Below are 20,614 nucleotides of genomic sequence, written 5' to 3'. Positions count from 1 at the left end.
CCGTGCAGGGGGGCTTGGTCAGGTATGCTAAGCAGGTTAAGTGTGAAGTTAGCGCATGACCCTCAGCATACCGTGAAGCCCTTTGCCCGGTTACAGGAACTACTGGCAATCTTGCCATTGGGTGGGAATTTAATTCCCACGCCAAGATTGGCTGTGTATTACCCAGATGGCTTCCACAGGCTTATAATACCCTCCCAAGCCTATCGGGTGTGTGTTCTACATCGTGTATCTGTGTGTCATCGGAAACGACAGCGTGCGGTACAAAGACGTTTCATCGCAGCCCAGGATTGAGTTGGGAACTAATTCTGCAAGTGCAGAACGAAGATACTTCTTTCGGTGGAGAAATAGGGGCTGCAAGCAGCGCCCCTAACCAAAGACAGTTCTGCGTCTCTTGTTCGCTTATTAACCCCGCTCCTGGGAATTAATACCTAGAGACTGCATTTCGTGGACTTTCGTTCTGGAAACCAATTATTTCGTTTGACCCCATTCCAGTAAGTGTTATTTTGTGTTATCTTGTAAATTATGATGTGCGTGTTTCTCATGTGAATAAATACAATTTATTTTATCTCCCGTTTTGTCAATCAAAGGATCCAGGTATATTTTCATAAGGTAAGCACTGGTCTCCCGTGACAGATATCATTGGATGAAAAGTCACTGGGGTTTTTCGTTTGCCTTCCTCTGGATTAATAAGTAAGTATTGATATAGGATAAAGTATCGGTCGTCTAAATTTAGCATAGGTTGAACTTGATGGACACATCTTTTTTTAAATCTCATCTTTGTGACGAGTATGTAACTATATACCTCTTTCTCTCCCCCTCTCGCCCTGCCTTCCAACTCGCTCTCTTTATTAACCTCTCACTTTCTTCCTCACACCCTCTCTCTCCCTGTGTGTGTTGTAACACAGGTGTCTCTTCTCACACTTTGTAGAGTTATTGTGAGGTATTTATTAAAGAGTTGTGTAAAGGATACATACATACAGATACAGTACACACACACACAAGCATGTCTGTGTTTTACATTGTCATATATACAAACATGATACAATTACTGTTTGTGGGTCAGAACAGGAATAACATTGGAGGCTGCTGAGAGGGATGGAGGTGCAGTGACAGAGCTGTGTGTACACAGGAAAAGTAGCAGAGACTGCAGAAAAGGATGGGGATGCAGTGACAGAGCTGTGTGTATGCAGGAATAGCAGAGGAGGCTGCAGAGAAGGATAGAGGTGCAGTGACAGAGCTGTTTGTACACAGTGATAGCAGAGGAGACTGCAGAGAAGGATGGAGGTGCAGTGACAGAGATATGTGTACACATGAATAGCAGAGGGCACCTTAGAGAAGGATGGAGTTGCAGTGACAGGGCTGTGTGTACGCAGGAATAGAGAGTAGGCTGTAGGTCAGTACTGAGTGAAGAGACAATCTCCAAGACTTATTCTCTATCCATTTGCGACCTCCATTTAATTGTGGACTTCCTGAATAAACAGTCTACTCTTTGTCTTTACTGGCATGGGTCCTTAGCAGATGCTTCTTCGTGTTCACCTGGGGTCTGAAAATTATAATATAGCACTTGGGCACAAAGATACAGACCACCAGAGCCCAGCTGGAGGACAGGATGGCAAAGACCTCCATGGCCACGGTGTACTTGCCACGTGCACTGAGGGAGGCTGGGATATAGGACACCCAGACACTGAGGAAGGCCAGCATGCTGAAGGTGATGAACTTGGCCTCGTTGAAACTGTCAGGGAGCCGCCTGGCCAGGAAGGCAACAATGAAGCTGATGGTGGCCAAGAGGCCGAGATATCCCAGCATGCACCAGAATGCCATGGAGGAGCCCTCGTTACACCCAAAGATGATTACCCCGGGTTGGGTTTGAATGTCGTGTTCTTGGAAGGGAGGGGAAATGGACAACCACATCACGCACACGCAAAGCTGAATGAAAATGCTTGGACCGATGACAAAGTAGGACACCTTTGTCCTTGTCCACTTTCTTAATGTGCTGCCTGGCTTGGTGGCCTTGAAGGCGATGACAACTGTAATGGTTTTGGCCAAAACGCAGGAGACACAGAGGGCAAAGATTATGCCAAATGTCACCTGCCGCAGAAGACATTTCTCAGGCTGCGGGTAGCCGATGAAAGCCAAAGAGCAGAGGAAGCAGAGGGACAGGGACACCAGGAGTAGACAACTGAGGAACCAGTTGTTGGCACGGACAATGGGCGTTGTCCTGTGGCAGATGAAAACTCCAAGAATGCCAATTGGGATCATTGAAGAAGAGAAGGAAATGGCTGCTATGCTGATACCAAGTGGTTCTTGGTAAGAGAGGAACTGTATGGTCTTTGGGAGGCACCTGTCATGTTGAAGACTAGGCCACATGTCCCAGGAACATCTGTGACACTCCACAGCATCTGGAAGGGGACACTGAGGTCAACGTTTGTCAGGAATTGTATGAGTTTTCCTAAAACATCTGTGACCTTCTTACCTGTTTGGTTGGAAATCTCTCCTTGGGGACATGGGACGCACTCAAAACAACAGGCAGCTTTTCCTGGTATGGCCATCTTCCTAAACCCCGAGGGACAACTTGGGCTACAGACCGAGAGAGGAACCTATGGGAGATTCAATAGATAAAATAAGTTTAAAATTCTACATGTCTATCTATCTATCTATCTATCTATCTATCTATCTATCTATCTATCTACCTACCTATCTATCTATCTATCTATCTATCTACTGCACCGACACACTTTATTCGAGCAAATACCCAGTATGTACCTGGCAGATACCTGGAATGCGCCGCTCCTCACCTCTGACAAGCCCCGTTGCGTTTGCCTTCCCAGCCTGGGTTCATGCCTGGCTGACGGGCGGCTGATCTGTTAAATGATAATGATTAGGATTTAATAGGCTGCATTGCTTCGCGTGTCTACCAGATGGCATAAATTCATGAATTGTAATGCAGTATATATATATACTGTGCAGTATTGCAGCCAGCGGGAATAAAATGCTTCAATCCCTGCCTGGAAAATAACCCAATGCACTCGGGCAGAAAACAGTCACAAACCTCAATACACCCGGGTATACCCGAATTCGTGGGACTAGCCGAGCTCGAATAAAGTGTGTCGCCAGTCTATCTATCTATCTATCTATCTATCTATCTATCTATCTATCTATCTATCTATCTATCTATCTATCTATCTATCTATCTATCTATCTATCTATCTATCTATCTCCTCTCTCTATCTATTTCTACAGTATATTTCTCTCTCTCCTTCTCCCTCACACAAACTGTTTATAACACCATATGTCACTCTGTTTTCTCTCTGTCTCCCACTGCTTTATCAGCAAGCTGAGTTTGTGGATATAAAAAGGTTCCCTGGGTTGAAAAGCCATTCATCCAACCTACTCCATGTATTAGTTCATAGTATAAGGGTTGCTCAGACATACCTGTGTGTCCCCACTGGCCCAAATAATTGCCGCACTGTCTACTCTTAAGATCTTTCCATCGGGGGCGCTTGAGTCATAACTTCCCACTTTCACCTGCTCCAAGGAGCCTGTGGCGCTCAGATGCCAGTTCACGATATCGTAGAGGGCTGGGGGGTTCCCTTTAGTATCGAAAAACATCCGGGTCCTGTCTTTGGTCTCAAAGTTTACACCCTTAATGTAATGGAGAAGCTGGAAGAAGAAGAGGATGTCAGACATTTAACCAGTGAATTAAATTGTCAGTCCCACGTAGAAGCAACGTGACCTAATGATAGCGACGACTTTAATGGGTTAAAGGGTCAGTCCAATGTAGGAGCAAACAACCCATAAAAAAGTGAACAAAATCAGGAACTCATTGGTTAGAGCAGATCTGGGAGGCAAATTGTCACATCGAACCTTCATCAGCACACCTACATTTGGGACATACTATTGTTGTAACTATTAAATAGTCGATGAGGTAGAAAAGACATAGATGTCCATCACGTTCAACCTGTGTTAAATGAACATGACAGATACGTATTTTATATTTGTATTTACAGTATATTGATAAAGAGGAAGGGAAAAAAAACCCAGGAAACATTTGGTATATCCCGGTACACCTTTCCTTTCTGAAAAGATGCCCAATCTTTTTTTAAGATGTATATTGTATCTGCCAGTGTGCATCTAAGGGAAGTGAGTTAACCTGCCTTACCCTACCTCTTAGTTACAAGGGGCAAGAGGGCCAGAACAAGTCTCATGAGATATTTAGCCTTACTTGCCAAGGTCGAAACGATGAGATGTTGGCACAGGCACCATGATGGAATGGTCCTCTTCCGGGCTTACAGTGGAGCAGGCTTTGTAAGGCCCATGCAAAGGCGTAAACTGATGTGTACACATTGAAACTTATTCTCAGATCTGCTTCAGCCATGTCGCTGTCCAGCTTCTCTCTTCCTGTACATTGTGGAATTGTGGCGTTACTTATCCAGTCATCTAAATTCTTCTGGTCCCACCACTTACAAGAGAAAGTCTTTTCCCAAAACTCCCTTATGAATATATCATTTGTGGATTTGGAGGAGTTGGAGGAGTGGAAATACTCAAAGATACCTGGCATCTGACCAGAATGGATGGCAAAACCTATGGTGCCCACCAGGACCCTATGGAACTTCTTCTTGGAAAGGAGAACAGAGGTTGACCAAGCTTCACTGGCCACCCAAATTTTCCCAGTCACATTATGCCTCACCAGTTCTTCCACCACCGGCAGAAACGCAATATCGTAAGACAACACCACAACTACATTGGCCGTTGACTCCCTAATGACACGGACGAGGTGGGGAGCATTACTGTTATGTTGTCCGGTCAAAATGTTCTCAACAAAGGCCACGCAAGCCCCGACCTTGACTATCTCCTGCTGTACCACCTGAATCCCAAATTGACCATAGTCATTGTCAGTGGCAAGGAGACCAATCCAAGTCCATCCAAAGTGAGACACCAGCTGGGGCAGACCTTTGGACTGAAACTCATCACTGGGGATGGTCCGGAAGAAGGACGGGAACAGATTCCGGTCACTGAGGAGAGGGCTGGTTGAATAATAACTGATCTGTCGAAAAAAATTACAAATGAGAATGAAAAGAACGTCTACAAAGTAACATTTTGCGCTGTCTTTTTCATTGCTAACCAGGGTTTACAGTTGAAAAAGAGACCTGTGTGGTTTGGAAAGATCTGTACACTTGAAGAACAAAAACACGCTCCCTTTATGGAATATGAATGTAGGAAAAAGATTGGCCCCACATATATGGAAAACACATACACAATCCCTGCGCCCCTCCCAAATTGGCTACAATTTATTCATGAGATTTCTACATTTTGATCCTAAATCTCATACGAGAAGAGCCATTTAATGGCATCTTTTGATCCAAAGATGATGAAGCCTGCCAGGGTAACCTCCAGTTTAGCAGGTGCCTGTAATCAATAAATTGCATTTCTTATTGTCCTATGTGCTAAACGTGTGATAGTGTCTAAAGAGATAAATGAATGAAGCATAATGCTACCTGTGATTTAGTGCAGACATAAGTCATTAACAAGGTAACAAGTAGCATCGTGACGGGAAACAGTGAGCGCGCAGGTTCCTTAGTGATACATATTAACATAACACACACATTTCTCTCAAAAATACAACTAAACGGCTCCTTTTGTTATTAGACTGAGGATCAAAATGTAGCCAATAAAAATATCCCTCGTGATCACATTGTCCTGTTTCACACAGGCCTGAAACCTGCTACTCAACCCAATGTACACAACGTCCCTGATAAAAGCAGGATTTGTGTATTTAGTTTTCATACCGCAATCTCGAAGGTGCCCCTCCAAATAGCAGTGTAACGGAACAGAACCAGGTGAGCTGAGATTTACCCCTATATCAGAATGTAGCAGTAACACTATCAGCCTGTCCCCACATAGAGTATGTAGCTAGGAATAAGATTGGCCCCGCATTTATACAAAACACACACCCACAATCTGCGCTCCCCCCAAACTGGCTACAATTTACTGGTATAATTTCTACTTAAGTCTATTAACAAAGGGGCCATTTAATGGTATTTTTAAGAGAAATATGTGTACTTTATTAGTAGGTTTCACTTAGGAACCTGCGCACTCACCGTTTCCCGTCACGATGCTAAAGGAACCTTGTTACTGTATTCTGCCTGTTATTAATTGCACTAAATCACAGGCAGCTTTATGCTTCATTCATTTAACCCTCTGGGCACTGTCACATATTTTACAAAGTTTAGTCCATAGTACAATAAGAAATGTTTCGTAATGAGTATAGTATAGGTATATGCAAAACTGAAGTTTACCTTAAAGGGGTTAACAGCCTTGAATCATTTTTTTGATCAAAATATGCCACTAAGTGGTTCCTCCGTACCCGTGAAGAAGAGACTTCCTGGGGATCTGAAACCGATGCTCATGTGCCCTCTTATTTCAAGTCTATTTATAACACACTCGTATCTCCCTTACCTGGGGGTATCTGTACAGTCCCAACATGTGGGCCATTAGGATGGAGAGTCTGGACACTGCATCTCCAATCACACCTGCTAGAGGTGACCCTTTGTGACACCGGTAATTGGGGATGCTTCCTTGTTCTTGTCCTCCCGACAGCAGCCAGAATGTCCCCTCTGCTGCCCGTCTCATGGAAATGCAGGAGTCAAATATCTGGAAGCCCAGAGAGATGTTGGGGAGGAGGTCGGGGTTTGAGTTAATCTCTTCTATAGCAAATATCATCGCTTGCATGTTTTGATAATACTGGAATACAAACCTAGAGGGTTAGGTGGAAATGTCACAGACAGTGTTAGTGTCCCACACACAAACTGGTGGACTTTGGACTGTATGACCCAACAAAGAGACTATCACAGTAAAGAGACTGTGTAATAATAATGTTATAATGCAGAATATGGTTAGTTTGAAGAAGATAACCAAAACATATTGTCAAGATGCCGACAAATATAGCGTCAGCAACTTTCAGTAATTGCGCAATAGACAATAGACGATGGACAATCACTAAAGATAAAGACTTCGGCAACACAATTATCTTGACTAAGCTCAAGTCTGCTAACATAGGAAAAAGACCATCCTGTCCCCTACACTAATGCACAGAACGAAGATAGCATGGAAGTGCTAAAGGAAGCTGTCCCGAACCTCTGGAATGCCCTTACCCTCAATAACCGACTAGCACCCTCTATATCCACCTTTAAGACACACCTGCTTAAACAAGCATATGAATAGCACTATGGATTATACTGGACACATGATACATAAAGCTTGCCCCCCTGCAGACGCACTTACCAGAACTCCCTCCTACTGTCTCTGTACGTTCTCCCTACCTACCAATTAGACTGTAAGCTCCTTGGGGCAGGGACTCCTCTTCCTTAATGTTACTTTAATGTCTGAAGCACTTATTCCCAATGCGTGTTATTTATACTATTTTTATTTATATGATTACTGCATGTATTACTGCTGTGAAGCGCTATGTACATTATGGCGCTATATAAAAAAAGACATACAATACAATAAAAGCTTGTGGGTGGAGTATCTGGCTGTGTCACACAAACAGAGAGAGGGGCTCACTCAGTCTGTGAGTGTCACACACACACACAATCACACACACACACACACACACACACACACACACACACACACACACACACACACACACACACACACACACACACACACACACACACACACACACACACACACACACACACACACACACACACACACTTGCTCCCTCAGTCTGTCAGGGTCACACACACACAGGGAGAGGGGCTCCCTCAGTCTGTCTGTGTCAAACACACAGGGACAGGGGCTCCCTCAGTCTGTCAGTGTCACACACACAGGGAGAGGGGACTCTCAGTCTGTCAGTGTCACACACACACACAGGGAGAGGGGCTCCCTCAGTCTGTCAGTGTCACACACACAGGGAGAGGGGCTCCCTCAGTCTGTCAGTATCACACACGGGAGAGGGGCTCCCTCAGTCTGTCACTGTCACACAAACACAGGGAGAGGGGCTCCCTCAGTCTGTCAGTGCCACACATACAGGAGAGGGGCTCCCTCAGTCTGTCAGTGTCACACACACACACACACACACACACACACACACACACACACACACACACACACACACACACACACACACGGAGAGGGGCTCCCTCAGTCGGTCACTATCACACACACAGGGAGAGGGGCTCCCTCAGTATGTCAGTGTCACACACACAGGAGAGAGGCTCCCTCAGTCTGTCAGTGTCACACACACACAGGGATAGGGGCTCCCTCAGTCTGTCAGTGTCACACACACAGGGAGAGGGGCTCCCTCAGTCTGTCACACACACACACACACACAGGGAGAGGGATTCCCTCAGTCTGTCAGTGTCACACACACACAGGGAGGGGGGCTCCGCCAGTCTGTCAGTTTCACACACAGAGTGTTCACTCCGATTGCATAAAAGTTAGTAATATTCAATTAAAACTTACTTCTGACATTTAAGATCGGCAGGTTTGCTTGTGAAAAGGTTTTCGCTGTAGCTTATGCCCACATGAACTAGACAAGTCCCCCCTATAATAACATCTCCAGCCCCGCTCAGATATTCATTCATATTTCCACCAGACAGGTTGCATCCTCTCCCTGACCCCCAGCACATACACACTTCCACAGCTAATGTGTATAACCCCCACATTATAACTGGGAGCAATCTTCCAATTCTGTATAAACAGCAGCTCTGTCTGTGTCTGTGATTCATCTGTAACTCACAGGGAGAGGGGACCCTCAGTCTGTCACTGTCACACACACAGGGAGAGGGGACCCTCAGTCTGTCACTGTCACACACACAGGGAGAGGGGCTCCCTCAGTCTGTCAGTGTCACACACACAGGGAGAGGGGACCCTCAGTCTGTCAGTGTCACACACACAGGGAGAGGGGACCCTCAGTCTGTCAGTGTCACACACACAGGGAGAGGGGCTCCCTCAGTCTGTCACTGTCACACACACACAGGGAGAGGGGCTCCCTCAGTCTGTCAGTGTCACACACACAGGGAGAGGGGACCCTCAATCTGTTAGTGTCACACACATAGGTAGAGGGTCTCCCTTAGTCTGTGACTGTCACACACAGGAGAGGGGCTCCCTCAGTCTGTCAGTGTCACACACATAGTGTCCCCTTAGTCTATCAGCGTCATGCAGACAGGGATGGACTCCTTAAGCCAGTTTTTATAAGTTGTATTGATGTCCTGGGAATGCAGATTTTAATTACACCATCTCTCATTAATTATCTTATCAAGAATTTGACAGCACCCTGGGAATCAGTGCTTATTCCAAAGACTCATGTCTCTATTTTCCTGCTCCACCATTCCCACAGGGGACAAATGACAGCAGTGTCAGTGTGACAGCCCTAGCAATGAGAGGCAGCAACATATTGTGTCCTGCTTTGCAGTGAGAGATTTAAATGTCCAGTATATACGCTGTTAAGAATAAGTGTAAGGAGCATATATATTTATAGACCAGTATCCTCTATTTGCACTCAAGGGACTTAACAATATTAAAATATAACTTTTAATTTATATTCAAATAAAATATGAAATGGAAGTTAGAAAATTATAGTTTAAAAACCCCTATTTTAAACTTAAGCATTGCACCCTGCCCTTCACACATTTGTCATATTAGTTTTTTGTTCTGAGTGATTATATACCATGTGAATTTATAGTGCCTGTCACTGGAGATGTCACACAAACTTATTAACACTTTTTATATTTCTGGGTACTCAATTGAACACAACAAGGAGCCGAATACATTGTGATTTATTTCCTTACTAGACAAACACACGACAACCTCAGAATACACTTAATACAACACTTACTGGGATGGGGAAATGAAATAAATTGTCCTTTGTGAGAAAGCGCAAGAAATGCAGTCTCTGATGTAAAAGTCCCGTTGGCTAGTTCGCAAGTTGACGATCTAATAACTTGGCCAAATCAAAGAATGTCGTTGTAGTTCATAGGAATTCGTTCGGGAGTCCCCAGGGCTAACGAATTCCAAAGTTTAGGGTAAATTCTTTGTTTCTATGGTATTAACCCCTCGAGTATGGGATCCGCACCGCTGTGCTTGAACGTAGTCCTGCGTGAAGCGTAGTTACATCATGAATGGTATATTGATCACATCTGGAACATACTGGGGGATAGTCTGGTGGCCACAGTTATAGGCTGTTGCAGGCTATCCTTAACATGTGCACCCAATCCCCTCCGTGTGAATATTTCACCCACCAATGGATGCGTTGCCCGCAGTTTCCAAAACCAGGCAAAAAGGCATTCCGGTTTGCATAGCGCATGTGTCGGCTTGACACCCATGCAACTTAGCATGCCTGGTATACACCCTGTTCTTGGTAAACCTTAGTCTGGTGTTTGGCCCCAAGGTGTCAAGGACCCGGGACATGGCACTTATCAGGATTCCGGCCATGTTTACACTTTGGGTCTCTGAGGCTTTTCATCCCTGTCACTTCGCTATACTAAAGGTCTCCAGCTTAGCGGGACATCTTTGAAGTACAGGAAAGAAAATACCCTCAGCTCATTTACATGTCAGAGGAATTTTCCCGGGCTTACAGAAAAAAACTGTTCCAGCCTGTACATTTTAAAAACAGTTTTATACAGTTTATTAAAACTTCATGTTCCCGGTGTACCACGACTGTAATTTATACATGTATGTTTGTGTTTTATTTATTTATGCTTGCACACCAAAAACCAGGGTACTAGGTGCCTCCGTTCGTGAGTTAGCTCTCTAAATTGAAAGGGCTTGCTTGTAGGGAGTCAAGTTCACCCACTTCCCACGGCAATAGACTTTCTGCCTTTCAAGTTACGGGGCTAACAAGGTACGGATACATTTTATTGGAAATCCACTTCAAATAGATCGCTAACCGCAGGCACGCTTCTTCAATCAGCGCTGGCTTTGGTGCTCACTACTCCATCTTGTGTCTCAATAGAATATAGCAGGCATTACATTCACTTCTGTTACAGCAGGCAGAGAACAGCCTGCAAATGGGGGTTAAGAAGGCTGGGACAGGGCAAATACAGCAGTGCAGTGTAAATACTTTTAACCCCTTCCTTCCCAATGCGAGTTGGGGTTGATCAGCCGGGTATAATACCTTTATTTAGGCCTGATTACCCCTGTTCTCGCTACAGGAGACCAGCACTTATAACACCTTTTTAACCTTTACCGGGATCCCTCACTGGACAAAACAAGGTAGTGGAATAAAATGAGTTTTATTTCTGGTGAAATCCAGCAGACACACAATGAATACACAAAATAAAGGAGGAATACACACTTACTGGGGGTCTGGGGGTGAAATCTAGCCTCAAATAGGTGCAGGGCACCTGCTTCGGAAGGCTTACCCTGACCGGGACCTCGTCCCTCGCTTTGCGCTACTCTTTTCGGGGAGAATACCCAACCGCGACCTCAACGTTTTACTATGAGAACTTGGACCTGGCATCTGACTTAGGGGTCTATGCAGTAAGCAGTGAAAAAGCACTTTCGGCAGGGGTTTGAACTCGCCATGTTTTTGTTGGGTTTACTCTCACGGTATGCAGGAAGGCCCGAATACCTGTGAGAGCAACATTTCCAAACATGGCGAGTACCTGGTGGCGAGACCTTCTGCCTGCACTACACTAGTCTCAAAACACACATATCAATAAAAAATAATTAATTACATCAACGGCTATCCGCTATGGTAATGAAACTGCATTAATGGCATTTTTATTAATAGTGCGCGGGTGTGTGTGTGTAGTATATTGCATAATAAAAATATAGAGAACTTTAAATGCTTATGTAGCCCTAGTCCCCCGGTCTCCCGTTTCTTCCCCCCTTACCACCGCGGTCGCTGGGACGTGCGGGTGGCGGCGGGCTCGCCTGCGGCTCCTCTGACGGGCGCCGCCATGTTGGAGTGCGTGCGCACAAGTGGAGGTTCGCACAAATGCAAGACAAGCTCCAGCGGACATTACCCTGTCGCACATGCTCAGTACGCTAGGCGCACGAGGGGGCTGATAGGGATAGGCTCCTCAGGGACTACAGCCCCCAGCCTGCACAAGGGTAAGCGTACATGTGGCCAAGCAAAGCCAATAGGAAGGAGAGGATCTCGGCATACAAGAGATACATTTGGCGCACTAGGAGAGCCATGGCAGCTGGATAGGGGTAGGAAGTTTGTGTGCAGGGGTCCGTGACACTCTGCACTAGGCAAGATCCCCCCTAGGCCCCAGCTAGGCCCCGACTCCCCTGACAAGGTTGTAGCAGCTACAGGGACAGGCCCTTAGGTAGCGACACTGCCCTAATCGCTGTTTATATTAGGGACTCTGCTGAAACACTGCGCAGAACTGAGGAATGGTGATCTGGGACCAGATCACCCTGCCAAGCCAAGAGACATTACAAAGGTTGACATTCCAGCGGGATACCACCCCACGCGGTGGTGGACTCCTCGCTGATGCCCACGTCGTTGGATCAGACGGATCCTAATTGATAAGTCAGCCGCACCAAGTAATGGACGGCCGCACCAAGTAATGGAGCACCTGGCAGGTACCTTCATCAAGTGCATCAACACACAGTACGGTGGCATCGCTAACCACATATAGAGGGTGGGGTCTATATCTTGTGGACACTTAGGTGGTAGAGTGCCCAAAGGCCTCATACGGTACTGTGAGGACTGTGTACAAGAGTGGGGGAACATTGGTGGGTGGTTATGGACGTTGTAGGCATGAGGGTAGCTGTAACCAATAGTCACAACGTATGTTGCTTTAGTAAACTGTTCTTTTATGTTACACTCAGTGTGGTTACTGTGTAATCGTGTATGCCTATATATGTATATGGGTCCTGTAATGGGCAAATCCACATAGTAGGATCCGTTACAGGTGGAGGCGCTGACCAAGATCGTTCCAGAATACACCCCAGGCTCCCTGCAGCAGTGTAAGGCTCCCCAATCGGTGGATCCAGAATGTCTCAGACCAGATATATTCGCTTTCCCAGACTGCCATAAACAGATTGGCAAAGCTCGGTGCAAACCTAGTCCCCATTACCATTCCATAATTTTGTAAATAGTCTGTGGTGAAAATGGGGGTAATCAGCGCATTAATAAAGGCAGTGGGCTCGGCTGGTTACCCCTATTTCGTATTGGGGATGAAGGGGTTAATTTTATATGATGTTCCCCTTTTAAGACTGCTAATTTAGGATGCTGTTTTTTTCTGCCTGCCTTTGTTTTGCATACCAGAACCAAATGTTTTTACACCTATGAGCTGGGTTACTTGCCTATGCAAGCTTCAAAGCTAGCCTGCTAGGCCCACAGCTGTAAGTCTCTCTGGAAGTTGCATATCAAAAGACCCCAGATTCATAAAGTGTCACTTAATCAGGATGTTTCTGAGTAGCAGGTCCTGTTACTCATCCTGGCTATTTCACACCTTGGGACCAAACTCCAGACATTGCGTCCCCAGAAATGAGTGGCCCCTTTTTACTTAGCAGTGCTACCAAGCTGCTCACTGAGCATGCTCAGAGTTACCTGAGCTGGCTGTAAGTTTTGCCCCTGTGACCTGGCAGGTTCTGATAGGAGGAAGATAATTCCTTGCCAATGGGATGAGGCTAATGTATCCCTTCACAGGCCCTTGTCCTTAAAAAGGCCTGTACCCCTCATTCCTGGGTTGCCTGTGTTTTTGCTGTTGCTGTTACCTGATTTCTTCAAGCGGATAAGACCTAAGTACAGCGGCTACGATTCCAGAATGCAAGGGGTTAAAAACATCGCAACAAGGAAACTTGCCCTGCTTCAAAATTTCGTTAGCCCTGGGGATTCCAGCAAATCCCAGAGAACCAGAAAAGACTTTGCCCATTCACAGAATGATTGGACTGGCTATTTATTTGGCAATTTGCATATTGACTACATTTTAAAGGACAATCTTCTGGTGCTTGGCACCTTTCTGGACATTATCCTCTGTTTCTCTACCCGTGAGTGTAATTATTAAGTTATTCTGCAGTTGTCGTGTGTTTGCCTATCAAGGGAATAAATCTCAGTTTATTTTGCTCAACCTGTTCTGCTCAATCAGGACCCACGAAATATAAATGTGTTATTAAGCGCGTCCCCGTGACATAGTCATCTCACCGTACCAAAAGTAGTTATGACTTAAGATGAAACCAATACTATGTGTGATAAACTCTGCCGGAAGTTATGGTAGATCCCTGTCACCTTGTAGTACTTGCTTAATGGCAGCACATCCCTTTGTATGCTGTATGGATGTATAAAGTGACGCTACAACACAACTAGCCATTATGTTGTGTTCCTCCCACTTTGTTTTGTTTAAAATGTTCAATATGTCCATAGTATCTCTTAATTATAATTTGTGTTGTGAGAACTCATTAATTACTGGAGGACTCGTGAGTCATGTCCTGACTGGAGGAGTGGACAGCCAATTGGAGTACAGCAAGGGCGGAGTCCACTCCCCAGCAGCCCAGAGACAAGTCCTGTGATGTCTACTCCTGCAGGAAATAAGGTAAGGACACAATATGGGGTGGGGGGCGGGGGAGGGGTTGATGATGGTGAGATGAGATGATGAGGAGAAGAGATGAGATGATGATGGGGGGAAATAAGGTGATAATGATATTTGGGGGGATGGTAATAAGATGATGATGAGGGGCAGCCTGGGGAGATGAGATCATGATGATGGGAAGCCAGGATGAGATGATAATGGGGGTATATTTTATATGTATATGCAGCTGTGACAGCCCCCTGGCTGGGGCAGCTGTGACAGCACCTACACTTTGAGGTGGAGAGTTGTGACGGTGAAGGGGTACCCAGGCCATTAAATAAAGGCATTTTGCTCGGCTGGGTTCCCCTGAGTCAAATGAAGTGTCTGTAAAGTGTCTGTAAAGTGTCAGTTCTGCAGCCCAGGACTGGCTGCAGTTCAATTAATATGTGAGAATATGTCTAAAATGAGCCCGCTAGGAATAAGGGGCCTCTAGCACTGTTTAAAGGGTTAATTGAATAAGCGTGTCTGTGGTTATGTGGTCACACCCGGCATTACAACACTGTATCACTGTGTATCCGCAGAGAAGCCAGGAAAGCCTTAGCCGCCAGTTAAATTGGTTAAGTGGTCTGCAGTCAGGGAAAGACGCCAGATCGCAACATTGCATAATGTGGTCTCATCATTCAATTAGGGGGAATTGGTAAAGTACGTCTGCGGTAATCGTTTGAGGCCGGGGATTGCATGCTTGTTAGCCTGCATAGTTTAACCCCCCACCCCTTTACATCTTCTTTCACTGCAGCCTCTCCCAAAACTGACTGCACAAAACACAGAAACCCTGAATTGACCCTAGCATTGCAATGCAGCAAAACACTTGACAAGGTACAGGCCCACCCCTGCTGTTTAGTCTGCACACACTCACTCTGCTCACAACAGCTCCTTGCAGCACTGCCTACCTCTGGCATCATGAACCTGCTATGTCTTCTAACTTTTTTCTTTCTCCTGGCCTCATGGAGATGTTACTCCCTCTATCCACTACAAACTCCTCCATCCTGGCCCACACCCAACATCACCATACACCCTGGACTACTCAAAAGCCTTGCACTATCTACTGAATGTTGGTGGAGAACTCTAAAAACCAGCACACCAACCACCGCACACTCAAATGGAAACACCACAAATTTACAACTTGCAAACAACTACCCAAATTTCTACTCATACTATTACTCTCTCTAGCAGGTGATGTTGAAACTAACCCAGGTCCTCCCATTTCAGCTCTGTCCCATGTCCCTGAGAATTCCACCTTTAAATTCCAAAAAGGGCTATCTGTCACCCATATAAACATCCGGAGCCTGCTGCCCAAACTGGATGAACTAAGGGCATGGTGCCTTATGCATAAACCCAAAGCCATCGTTCTTACAGAAACATGGCTATCCTCTAAAACCCCTGATGCAAATATCGCCATTCAGGGATACTCCATTTTTAGGAGAGATAGGTCAAAGAGAGGAGGAGGGGTGTTATTTTATATTGCAGACACCTTACAATTTAAACTGTTACATTGCCCACCAAGTCCACCCTCTTTTGAAACTCTAGTTGGCAAAATCTGCCTCCCCTTTTCTAAGCCCATCTTGCTTGCTGGCATCTACCGCCCCCCTAAAGCCCCTCTACAATCCTTGACTGATATCACCCAATTTCTTGGCTCCATTTCCTCTCTGAATGAGAAGAGTGAGCTGCTAGTTCTAGGGGATTTCAACTTCAATTGGCTTGACCCTAAAAACCACAAAATCCAGATACAACTCAAGTCACTTAACCTATCACAACTCATTTCCCAACCCACATGGATAAACCTGAAATCGCATAACCATTCCTTGCTAGACTGGATTCTCTCCTCAAACCCCAGCAGAATCCAATCCTCTGGCATCCTTCCTGATATTTTCAGTGACCATGCAATAGTGTACTGTGTAAGGAAAATTAAACCGCCCCATTCAAACCCTAAAGTTCTCCTCACTAGAACATTTAAAAACTTTAACCCACAACAGTTTCTGGATGACCTTACCAACTGCCCATGGCACAGAATCGATTTAATTCCCGACCCTGATTCTGCGCTCGACTATTTCCAATCCGAGTTCTTAAAACTCTGCGATACCCGTGCTCCACTACGCAGAATAAGGGTACGGGGTGCCCACCTTCCATGGGTTACACCTGACCTTATAGCACTCTACCAGTTCAGGGATGCCTTGTGGAAAAGCTACAAAGTAACTGGCACTACCAAGGATCTCAATCACTACAGATGCCTGCGGAACGTGTGCACAAGGCAAACAAGGTATGCAAAAGCACAATATTACTCTGACAATCTCCACCAAAATACATCAAACCCAGCTAACTTCTGGAAGGTTATCAACAATATATTCCAGCCTCCTAACCATCAACAACCAAGTAATATCACTAAGGGGGATACTACTCTGACAAACCCCACTGACATTGCAAATGCATTCAATGATTACTTTGTGGGGTGTGCCACTAACTTATTAGCGAAACGCAGCACAAACCCCAAACATGAATCTCATCCTGGGAGTATCCCTACAGTCCCACCCCCTCCCAACACTGCCCACAATTTTCAATTTAGCCCAGTATCTGAAGAGGAGATTACACAAGCGCTCCTCAAACTAAAACTAAGCAGCCAATGTGGACCCGACTTACTACAATCTAGGTTCCTACGACTTGGTGCCCCAGCCATTGCCAAACCAATTGCTTCCATAGTCAACTCTATCCTGTCTGCAGGCCATATCCCTAAGACCTGGAAAACTGCCAGAGTTGTCCCAATCTTCAAAAGTGGGGACAAAAACACTGTCTCAAACTACAGGCCAATCTCACTTCTCCCAATTCTATCCAAAGTTATGGAAAAATGTGTCCACTCCCAATTAAGCGATTTCTACACCAAGACAAATTTCCCTAGACAATTCCAGTCTGGGTTTCGTCCCAAACACTCCACCGTAACTACCCTGCTAAAAGTTTGCAATGAAATCCAGTGTGGAATGGAACGGGGACAACTCACTGGTGCAGTATTCCTAGATTTTGCAAAGGCTTTTGACACAGTTGATCATGTTATCCTGCTTAACAAACTCCAGAGCTCTGGAATAGGGAAACATGCTTTAAACTGGTTTCAGTCCTACCTATCAGGAAGATCCCAACATGTGTCCATCTCAGGCTCTAACTGCAACCCCCTGGATATCACCTGTGGTGTCCCGCAAGGCTCTGTTCTGGGGCCCCTACTCTTCTCAGTGTTCATTAATGATCTTCCCACAGCTTGTAAGGAAGCCTCAATACACATGTATGCAGATGACACAATCCTATATGCACACAGCCATAGCCTCTCTGACCTTCAACACATACTTCAGTCTGACTTTTTGAGACTCGAAAACTGGATTTCCCAAAACAAACTGTTTTTAAACACTGACAAGACTGTAACAATGGTATTTGGGACCAAGACTAAATTTGTAAAGCTTCCAGTGACTGAGCTCCTGATTAGAACCAACGCTACCACCACCCTAACACCTGTCACTAGTTTTAAATACCTGGGCTTATGGTTTGACTCCCACTTAACATTCGGGATGCACATTGATACCCTGACAACCAAGACCTATGCCAAACTAGGGGTACTTTACAGGAACAAATCCTCCCTAAGTCTCCTGGTCAGAAAGCATATTGCACAGCAGATGCTAATGCCAATTATTGACTATGGAGACATAGTATATGGCTTGGCTCCTCAAACCCACCTTAGCAAACCTGACACCCTCTACAATTCAATTTGTCGTTTTGTTCTCCAATGCAACTACAACACACATCACTGCGAAATGCTCAAAGAACTAGATTGGTCATCACTAGAGTCTAGGCGCAAAGTTCACCTTTCCTGTCTCACCCTCAAATACTTTCTGGGCAAGCTACCCAGCTACCTGAACAAGCTCCTCACCCCTACCACATGCAGTACCTATCACCTGAGATCAGACTCCAAAAGACTATTCATGGTCCCAAGACTCAACAAAGTATCCGGACGTTCCTCCTTCTCCTTCCGTGCACCCTAAAACTGGAACAACCTACCAGAGACTCTCATATCCACCAACAGCTTAAGTTCTTTCAAATCTAAGGCTGTCTCACACTTTAATCTGGTCTGTAACTGTTTCATACGCTCATAATATATATTTTCTTTAACTGTGCATTCAATGTCTTGTATATAATGTATACCTTGTTCATTTATGTAACTGTATTTGTAACCATGTATTATTTTGTTTTACTCTGTGCCCAGGACATACTTGAAAACGAGAGGTAACTCTCAATGTATTACTTCCTGGTAAAATATTTTATAAATAAATAAACATTGCATCCCGACCGCAAACCGCAGATCGGGGAAAATTTTAACCACAGACCACATCATACCCCTCACCCAATTAAGCAGCTAACTTTGGATAGGAACGTCCTAGCTTTCTAATTTTTGGTGTGCAGAGGGCTAGGGGGTAGACATATCATATAATAAAGTTATTAGAACTGTACTATTTATTTAAAAGGTATAAATGGGAAATAGCTGGGAGTTTAATACTTTAAAGTTTTAGGAACCACGACATTTGCATTTCAGTCAGGCAGGACAGTGGATACATTAAGCAATCACCATTGTCACATGTGGTCAGGGATGAGTCATGCATAATGTCAGTCAGGTCTTCTGAGACCCCCTGTGGTGCAGGCTCCAGAGTGTCTGCAAAAGTCTGTGGCTTCAAAAGACACCGACCGGGTCAAGTTCTAAACGTCAGGAACTGTATGTAAACTGTTTGCCTAGCAGAGGTCCGGGCATCCTGAGGAAAGGTAGACTTTCTGCCACCGTGCAGGGGGGCTTGGTCAGGTATGCTAAGCAGGTGAAGTGTGAAGTTAGCGCATGACCCTCAGCATACCGTGAAGCCCTTTGCCCGGTTACAGGAACTACTGGCAAACTTGCCATTGGTTGGGAATTTAATTCCCACGCCAAGATTGGCTGTGTATTACCCAGATGGCTTGCACGGGCTTATAATACCCTCCCAAGCCTATCAGGTGTGTGTTCTACATGGTTTATCTGTGTGTCATCGGAAAGGACAGCGTGCGGTACAAAGACGTTTCGTCGCAGCCAAGGAATGTACCTCGCTGTAAATGTTCATTAGAACTAAGGAGTTGGGAACTAATTCTGCAAGTGCAGAACGAAGATACTTCCTTCGGCGGAGAAATAGGGGCTGCAAGCGGCTCCCCTAGCCAAAGACAGTTCTGCTTCTCTTGTTCGCTTATTAACCCCGCTCCTGGGAACTAATACCAAGAGACTGCATTTCGTGGACTTTCGTTCTGGAAACCAATTATTTCGTTTGACCCCATTCCAGTAAGTGTTATTTTGTGTTATATTGTAAATTAAGATGTGCGTGTTTCTCGTGTGAATAAATATAATTTATTTTATCTCCCGTTTTGACAGTCAAAGGATCCAGGTATATTTTCGTAAGGTAAGCACTGGTCTCCCGTGACAGATATCATGGATGAAAAGTCACTGGGGTTTTTGGTTTGCCTTCCTATGGATCAATAAGTAAGTATTGATATAGGATAAAGTATCGGTCGTCTAAAATCTAGCATAGGTTGAACTTGATGGACACATCTTTTTTTAAATCTCATCTACTATGTGACGAGTATGTAACTATATATCTCTTTCTCTCCCCCTCTCGCCCTGCCTTCCAACTGGCTCTCTCTCTTTCTTTCTTAACCTCTCACTTTCTTCCTCACACCCTCTCTCTCCCTTTGTGTGTAGTAACACAAGTGTCTCTTCTCACACTTTGTAGTGTTATTGTGAGGCATTTATTAAAGAGTTGTGTAAAGGATACATACATATACAGTACACACACACAAGCATGTCTGTGTTTTACATTGTTATATATACAATAATGATACAATTATTGTTTGTGGGTTAGTACAGGAATAGCAATGGAGGCTACAGAGAGGGATGGAGGTGCAGTGACAGAGCTGTGTACACAGGAAAAGCAGAGGAGGCTGCAGAGAAGGATAGAGGTGCAGTGACAGGGCTGTGTGTACGCAGGAATAGCAGAGGAGACTGCAGAGAAGGGTGGAGGTGTAGTGACAGGGCTGTG

The 20,614-nt window shown here is 45.2% G+C and overlaps 1 protein-coding gene across 1 annotated transcript; it reads right to left on the bottom strand.

The window, feature by feature from the left end:
* Positions 1–1,482: 1,482 nt before the first annotated feature.
* On the bottom strand, positions 1,483–11,911 carry LOC142471096 (extracellular calcium-sensing receptor-like). Its single transcript, XM_075577891.1, has 6 exons — positions 11,844–11,911; positions 6,457–6,754; positions 4,223–5,044; positions 3,433–3,660; positions 2,474–2,597; positions 1,483–2,399 (listed from the first exon to the last, which is right to left on the bottom strand). Exons 1-6 carry the CDS (start codon positions 11,909–11,911, stop codon positions 1,483–1,485), a joined length of 2,457 nt encoding a protein of 818 aa, XP_075434006.1.
* Between the last annotated feature and the right edge of the window lie 8,703 nt (positions 11,912–20,614).

The sequence above is a fragment of the Ascaphus truei genome, chromosome 20, assembly GCF_040206685.1.
Source record: "Ascaphus truei isolate aAscTru1 chromosome 20, aAscTru1.hap1, whole genome shotgun sequence".
Lineage (NCBI taxonomy): Eukaryota > Metazoa > Chordata > Amphibia > Anura > Ascaphidae > Ascaphus > Ascaphus truei.
This window is presented reverse-complemented; position numbering and strand designations above follow the sequence as displayed.

Coding starts and splice junctions, on each gene's coding strand:
- LOC142471096 (XM_075577891.1), bottom strand. CDS start 11,911: ATGGCGGCGCCCGTCAGAGGAGCCGCAGGCGAGCCCGCCGCCACCCGC. Junction 5,045..6,456: donor GACTGTACAGATACCCCCAG/GTAAGGGAGATA, acceptor TTTTTTCGACAG/ATCAGTTATTATTCAACCAG. Junction 2,400..2,473: donor AGAGATTTCCAACCAAACAG/GTAAGAAGGTCA, acceptor GTCCCCTTCCAG/ATGCTGTGGAGTGTCACAGA.